This window comes from Olea europaea, unplaced genomic scaffold (assembly GCF_002742605.1).
Source record: "Olea europaea var. sylvestris unplaced genomic scaffold, O_europaea_v1 scaffold398, whole genome shotgun sequence".
NCBI lineage: Eukaryota > Viridiplantae > Streptophyta > Magnoliopsida > Lamiales > Oleaceae > Olea > Olea europaea.
Genome location: NW_019259379.1, coordinates 338,064 through 346,232, shown reverse-complemented (window position 1 = coordinate 346,232; position 8,169 = coordinate 338,064). Strand labels below are relative to the sequence as shown.

General features: G+C 30.9%; 1 protein-coding gene across 2 annotated transcripts; it reads left to right on the top strand.

Moving 5' to 3' along the window:
- Positions 1-476: 476 nt before the first annotated feature.
- LOC111387309 (4-coumarate--CoA ligase 2-like) lies at positions 477-7,101 on the top strand. 2 transcript variants are annotated; one of them, XM_023011859.1, is made up of 6 exons: positions 477-1,642; positions 5,218-5,413; positions 5,487-5,700; positions 6,596-6,698; positions 6,833-6,951; positions 7,017-7,101. In XM_023011859.1, exons 1-5 carry the CDS (start codon positions 581-583, stop codon positions 6,932-6,934), a joined length of 1,677 nt encoding a protein of 558 aa, XP_022867627.1. In that variant the 5' UTR covers positions 477-580; the 3' UTR covers positions 6,935-6,951; positions 7,017-7,101. The 2 variants fall into 2 exon arrangements, with proteins under 2 accessions (XP_022867627.1, XP_022867626.1); XM_023011858.1 differs by having other exon boundaries at positions 6,833-7,080.
- The last annotated feature ends 1,068 nt before the right edge of the window (positions 7,102-8,169 follow it).

Here is an 8,169-nt window from a genome sequence, read left to right as displayed (position 1 = left end):
TCAAAATTCGTTAAAACTTCCAGGAAAATTTTTGTCAAACAAATTAAACTCTAAGGGCATATTTGAGCAACATTTAAAAAAAAATACATTCTTAGACAGTGATTTGACATTATTTCAACCACACATTTTTCAATAAAATAATATCACACGTAAATCCAAAAATTTTCTTTATTTTTTAACCACAGATTTCTGATCAATTCACTGTTCAAAAATTCATTTTAAGAAAAATAATGTGACTCAAACAGGAACTAAATATTTTTAATTTCAACTATACTACAAGTACGCCTATTTTTACATCATTTTTGACAGTCCTCACACATAACATAAATGGACTCCGCGATTAAAATAATCGCGGGACTCACTTGTGTGAGTGGGCCGTCAAAGTGAGCAGCTTAATTGAGCAGCTTAATTCTTTTAATTTTTACCCATTCAGTCAAAGCTGGCATAAATTATTGATTGACAGATTCACAAGTGTGCACATGGATCACAGTATCACACTTTTAATTGGTCTCTAGACTTGAAAAGCTTTCTCAAACTCTTTCATATCCAGCAATATATTTTTCCTTGCGTAACACAACTAATGCAAAGGTCAAGAAACACCGCAACACCACCACCTTCTGCCGCCGCCTCCCTCCCACCCCACAGCAAAATGTCGCTGAATAAAGATAAAGAAGAATTCATTTTCCGGTCTAAACTTCCAGATATTTACATACCAAACCATCTTCCAATTCATACGTATTGTTTTCAGAACATATCAAAACATAGCACAAGGCCATGCATCATCAACGCCGCCAACGGCGAAGTATTCAGCCAAGCCGATGTCAAACTCACCGCTGGTAAAGTCGCCGCCGGACTCAACAAACTCGGCATCCAACAGGGCCAAGTTATAATGTTATTACTCCATAACTCGCCGGAATTCGTGTTCGCTTTTCTCGGAGCATCATATATCGGAGCAATAACGACCACTGCCAATCCACTTTACACTCCGGCGGAGATTGAAAAACAAGCCACCATATCCAAACCGTACCTCATAATCACCCATGCCATTTACGTTCAGAAAGTGAAGAACTTTGCTCAACAAAATGGTGTAAAAATCTTTTGCATTGATCCCCCGCCGGAAAGTTGTTTCCACTTCTCCGAACTGACTCAGACCGATGAAAACTCCATCCCATCAGTCAACGTCCACCCGGATGATATGGTCGTGCTTCCATTTTCCTCCGGCACCACCGGCTTCCCAAAAGGCGTGATGTTAACACATAAAAACCTAGTAACCTGCGTGTCCCAACAGGTTGATGGAGAAAACCCTACTCTGTGTGTTCAACCTGAGGACCTCACCATTTGTGTGCTGCCATTGTTTCATGTTTACTCGCTTATTACAGTTATGCTTTGCACTCTTCGAGTGGGTTCTGCAATTCTTATAATGCAGAAGTTTGAGATCAATGCGTTAATGGAAAATGTGCAGAAATATAAGGTGACAATTGCGCCATTTGTGCCGCCAATACTTTTGGCCATAGCCAAAAGTCCGGTGGCCGACAGGTTTGATCTTTCATCTGTAAGACGGGTGGTGTGTGGTGCGGCTCCCATGGACAAGAACCTCGAAGATGCAGTCAGAAGGAAGCTACCCAATGCCAAAATTGGGCAGGTACAGTTTCTTTTTCTTTCATTTTTCCTTGTATTCTCTGCCATATTTTGTCTAAGATATTGTATGTATGTTGAACCTAGATATCAACCTCATAGCAACTCTAATCTTTAATTTATTTTGGAAAATGCCACTTTCCCTGAAAATATTTGACATTCGGGATGATCGACCCTCACAAAGTAGGCAGACCCCACGTGAATTAAATAATGCCCGACCTTCGAAGTGTGTGTATTCGATCATCTCCTATGTCAATCATTATGTTCCTTTAGTTCGATCCATTTATTTTTCACATAATCACATAGCACCCGTTTGACTTAGATAAAAGTCAAATTTTGATTTAAAAAAACAATAATTTTGATTGTACAGAATCATTTCCACATAATATATTCATAATGTGAGTTTTATATTGAAAAAATATAACCACCCACCCCATGAATAGTGTGGGATCTGTAAGCGATCTGTGCAATTCCTTTCTGTAAGTGTAGTGCAGTTGAAAAAAAATGATGGGTTGTGGTTTGAAGTATATTTTAGGGGTCCGTTTGATTCTCATTATTTGTCTACAAAAATAAAAAATATGACCGTTATCTATATCTATCTATCTCTATATGTATACGTATATAATGATCATGATTTTTCGTGATGTTAACTTGCAAGTTATTTTTTGGCGTAAATTGATTGTCATGATAAGCGTGGATCTATATAACAGCTGAAATAGCGGATCCCTAGGATTTTGGATTTTGTAACTATAAATGTCGCAATAAATATGATGTCGACAGTTAATAATAATTTAAAACCATTTGAAAATTTTCTGTTGAAAATAATAATTAGAAAAACATAATGTCCAATATATTAATATGGTTGACTCAACCAGATAATATTCTTAAGAGTGGGTACGATCTAACCCCCGATTCTAAAAGCAATAATGCTGAATGTAAAGGGATTTTGCACTGACATCAAATGGGTCCCGCATGGGATCCATTTATATAAAAAAACCACGAAAAATCTCACCCACCTCAAATGTTGTGTGTATTCGGTATGGGTTCTGTGAATCCGTATCCTGTACAATCAATACTGTCCTTCTAAAAAAGACTTATCTGAATTGAATATCAATAAATGTATTAGAAATGGAACCATTAGTTCCATATTCAATTATAGAATCGAATTGAAATTGACCGAATTGATTTCGGTTCGATTCGGTTCTTTATATTAAAAATAATAAAAATAAAGTATCAAACTATTTTTCGATTGAAAATAGATAAATTAAAGTATGAAATCATTTGTCATTCTTGTAATCTAACAATATGAAAAATAAATTAATAAGACAACAGTAAAAAATCACTCTAGAGCTCAAAATCAATGAATAAAGAGGAAAAACTGATAAACTATTGAACACAATAAAAAGGGAAAATTTTGGATCGAAAATTAATTTTTAAGAAAATCCATGCATGTATGTAAAAATGAAATTTAAACAAAATTAACTTTTCATAAAATTAAAAATACATGTAGTATGGGTAATTAGCACAAAACGTCTCTACCTTTAATTTTTGGCACAGTTACCCTTACCCTCACCTTTTATTAGGAAAATCATCATTTTAATTAAATTTCTTGTACAAAATGACAAGTAGACCCCCTATTTAAATAAAACAATTAAAAAGAAAAGTTAAAGAATAAATTTCATTCATACTCCCAAACTTTTTTTTTTTAAAGTGCAAATGAGTCCAAATAAATTATTAAAAGAATAATTAGTACAAAATGTCACTGCCTTTCATTATTATTGTACAAAACGTTCATATCTTTCATTTTTTGACATTTTGGCTATTATTTTTATATTTCATTGTAAAAAGTTATTATTTTCATTCATTTTCTCAATTAAAAATTGTAAAATGACAAATACACCATCTCCTTTAAATAAACAAAAATAAAGAAAAGAAAAATATATAACAAATTGCAACTATATTCCCAAATTTCTAAAAAAAACATTAAAAAAAATTTCAAATAAATAATTAAAAAAATCACTTACTTTTTTAATTTAATTATTTGAAATTTATTTATACTTTTAAAAAAATTTTGGACATATAGTTGCACTTTATTCTTTATTTTTCTTTTCTTTATTTTTGTTTATTTAAAGATGAGTGTATATTTGTCATTTTACAGTTTTTATTTGAGAAAATGGATGAAAATAACAATTTTCGCAATGAAATATGAAATAAGAGTGAAAATCTAAAAAAATGAAAAGTAGGGATATTTTACACAATAACAGTAAAAGGTATGGACGTTTTATGCTAATTACTCTTTTAGTAATTTATTCTGACTCATTTACATTTTTTTAAAAAGTTTGAGAGTATGATTGCAATTTATTCTTTAATTTTTTTTATTGTTCTATTTAAATAGGGGTCATATTTGTCATTTTACACAAGAAATTTGATGAAATAATGATTTTTGCAATAAAATGTGAAGTTAAGGATAAAAGTGCCAAAAAATGAAAAATGTAAGAATGTTTTGCACAATAATATTGAAAGATAATAATATTTTCTGCTAATTACCCCAGTATTTATAATCGTACTTCTAATAATCATCGAGTGTCTTGATTCTAGATGGCCAGGCACTTTGGAAACAACAAGAAATTTGAATTTTACTTAATATTAAATTTAAATATAATTTTTTTTTCTATTAGATTGCATAAAAGTTATGAATTTACAAAGTATTTATAAAATTATGTAGATTTGAATTTTAATCACCCATTAGATTTTGCCGCAAAGGAAATAGCAAGGAAACTATGAAAAATGAAATTTTGGGTCTAGTATTCAAAGATTTGGTACGTTTTGATACAATTCGTCAATAAGAAGAAACATATAGGAGAATCGAATCAACTATTGGTTCTCAAGAGTCATGACAACATCGAGAATGGGACTAAAATTGTCTGATTCTTGATGCATGTCCCAAGGTTGATCCATTTATTAGAGGAACTGATTGCGAACCGAATGATTCTATCTAGTTCTGGTTCGACTCCATCGATTTAGAGCAAAAATGCCAACCCTTTTATATGTCTATGATATTTGAATTAATCAATATGTATCATCTATGTCTAAATCTTTGGAAATCAGAAAACAGTCACGAGGAGACTTGCCTATAATTGAATGTACAAGTTTTAAATGTAAAATTTTTATTGATCAAAGTTGACAATAAATAAGTTATTTTAATAATAACAAAATAGTCAATTTTAGAATAAGTAACCTATTCAACATGTATAGAAATAAAAATTTGCTTAAAAGTAACTTTTAAACATAATCAAACATGTTCTATGTTTGTCGAAAAGAAAAAATGCATGACTTATTTTGGGTCAGAACAAAAATTTGTTGTTATCAATCACTTATACTAGATTGCTTCTACACAAGTATTAATTTATTATCATCAAACATCAACATAAGCATTACCTTCGCCTCAACAGAAGATTAAGTTGATTTTTAACTTTTAATTTTTTCTTAAGAAGTTAAGTTGTAGTGTTCTTTATTCACAAATTAAATTTTTATTGTTATTAATAATTTTCACCAAATCTTTTTATCGTAATATTTGCACAGGGCTATGGTATGACAGAGGGTGGGGTGGTATCAATGTGTTTGGGATTTGCCAAAGAAGCATTCCAATTCAAATCGGGTTCATGTGGAACTGTCATTAGGAACGCCCAGATGAAAATTAATGATCCCCAAACAGGCCTCTCTCTTCCATATAATCGAGCTGGGGAAATTTGGATTAGAGGAGATCAGATTATGAAAGGTTAATTTCGGTTGCTCATTTTCGTTATATTCTTTTGAGAATGGCCTAGTTAAATTGACTTTAACAAAAACAGGTTATTTGAATGACCCGGAGGCCACGAAGAGAACAATAGATAGAGAGGGATGGATGCATACCGGTGATATTGGGTATGTGGACGAAAATGAAGAATTATTCATTGTGGACCGATTGAAGGAACTGATCAAATATAAAGGGTTCCACATAGCTCCTGCAGAACTTGAAGCATTATTAATTGTTCATCCCAGTATTTCAGATGCTGCAGTTGTACCGTAAGTTTTATCAGTATATTGCACTATTTATTTTTTTATTTTTTGAAATTACGATAAGGAAAATTGAGGCTGAAAAAATAGTCTAGTAACCACATTAGAGGCTCGTTTGACAGAATTTTTAAAAAAGTCAAAAGTTGTTTTAGAGATTAAGAATCCACTTTCGAACATACTTAAGGTATGTTTCACATGACTTCTGAGAAATTAAAACGAGATTTGAGATCTAAAAATTACTTTTGGACTTGTATGGTTAATCTTATGAAAAGTGTAATTTTTTTTTCCTAATTAAAAGAATTTTTAGAGGAAATTGATTCAATGTGATTTTTTCTAAAAGCACTTTCGAAATAGAAAATTATTTCTAAAATTAATTTTCAAACAAAAATTAAGGTAACTTCATTACAAAGCTGTTCTATTCGAAGAAAAAAATTATGTCAAATGGGTCCTTAAATAATTTTTTGGTAGTACTTTAATTGACTAGAAGAGTTTACAGATAAAGCTGGATTGAGGTAACTTGTCAGAATTATTTTTTACAAGAAGTAAAAGCCCTGCAAACAGACCGTGAAGCTTACTCTTAATTTGGTGACATTTGCGTGCAAATTAATAAGACTAAAGCAACAAATACTTCATCATTACAAGGGTCTTGCTGCTATATTAAGCACGTTCCGAATGTTTGTTTCATAATATAAATATATATATCTAATACGGAAAAAACCAAACAACCCGCGCCGTTGACATTCTAGGTGACTGCATCCTCACATGGTCGACGTGGTCCCCCCCCCCCCTGAATAAAATAATCCCAACGCTCATGTGTGTGTATTATGTTAACCATGCGATCAGCCGTGCCGGTTATGTAGCTCGGTCCATCTAATATTAGTAACATTTATGAGTTGAAATGCAGTATGAATGACGATGCTGCAGGAGAAGTCCCGGTGGCATTCGTGGTTCGAGAAAATGGTTCCAAAATCTCCGAGGAACATATTAAGCAATATATCTCAACGCAGGTACATATCATTGGTCTTTCTTACAGTATTGTCCAATATATTTTGGTAATAATAATTGTAAAGACTACAATTTAAATATAATTGGCGTCACGGGGAAATTATCATGAGGTAATGGTGTTATGTTGATCATGCAGGTGGTGCCTTATAAGCGTATTAATCGTGTGTTTTTCATAGATGAAATTCCAAAAGCTCCCTCTGGTAAAATTATACGAAAAATTCTACGGGCAAGGATTTAAGCATGGTGTACATTGTTCGTATTCCACAAGATTGCATCTATAATTATAAGTGTAATTAACGTTTTAGCTTTGTCAAAAAATTTGTGTAAGTTCCAAACTCAGCATTGCGGTGGTTGATAAACAAAAGTAATTTATTGTTGTATTTATATAAAATTGTTAAAATGGACATCGATTATAATAAATAAGAATAATTATTATGTATTGTAAAATTTATTTTATTTTACAATCATATGTAATATCATTAAATATTTTCTGAAGAGCAGGTATTCACTATAGTTATTTTAAAATGAAAAAAAAAATAATATCTATTAAATCTCAAAATTTATAAAATTACAAAATAAAAGTATAAACCATATAGTATTAAAATATTCAAAAAAATTCAAATGATAAACGGATGTGTTATTTTTGAAATATATAAATCTAAGACATAAATGAACTTAATTTAATTAGTTGGGGTTAAAATTAATACTTTAACTATAGATAATTGGAGAAGCTAAAAGCTTAATTTGAAAAACTACCATTTTTCTAGTTCTCAAAATCTACAGTTAAATAGTACATATTCTACTATAATTCGATTTTCTTACGTTTACTAAACAATTTTTGAGAAGTTGAACTCTAAGGTCAAATCCGAATAGAAGTCACTTTATGTCAATTTCTTTTAAAATACTCTTCAAACTAGACAAAGCATATTTGAAAAATTACCCGAACAATCTAAAAAGCTTTTTAATCTCAAAAGCAATTTTGATTTTTCAAAAGTTTTACTGAAAGGACACTTAATATTTTGTACAATTAGAAGAGGTAGAATGACAAGGACAGGGATGGATTCACATGGGGTCAAATGACCCTCACAAAATTTTGCCTTTTTTTTTTTTTTTATAATCTACTTTGATGAACTCGTCGAGATACCAAATGAAATCAAAATATTGCATTTTTAATATCATTTCAAAGTGTTCATGGCCTAATTTTTTTACTCATTAATGGCATGCAAAGTGGTCAATTATAGCAAAAGTTATGACATGTTAAAGTAAGGTGTTTCAAATTAGTATTTTGAGAATTTTGATAATATCCTAACTTTAAAAATTCGTTTGCGATCATGTGCTATTTGAATCCACAAATCGTCTATGTCATATAAAAATTTGTTTTGAAAACTATATCATTTTCATATCGAATGATTCAAACAAATATCGTAATAGTTAAATATGCATAAAACAACGCCTCAAAAAAGACGTCTAACT

Coding starts and splice junctions, on each gene's coding strand:
- LOC111387309 (XM_023011859.1), top strand. CDS start 581: ATGCAAAGGTCAAGAAACACCGCAACACCACCACCTTCTGCCGCCGCC. Junction 5,701..6,595: donor TCAGATGCTGCAGTTGTACC/GTAAGTTTTATC, acceptor GTTGAAATGCAG/TATGAATGACGATGCTGCAG. Junction 6,699..6,832: donor AGCAATATATCTCAACGCAG/GTACATATCATT, acceptor TTGATCATGCAG/GTGGTGCCTTATAAGCGTAT.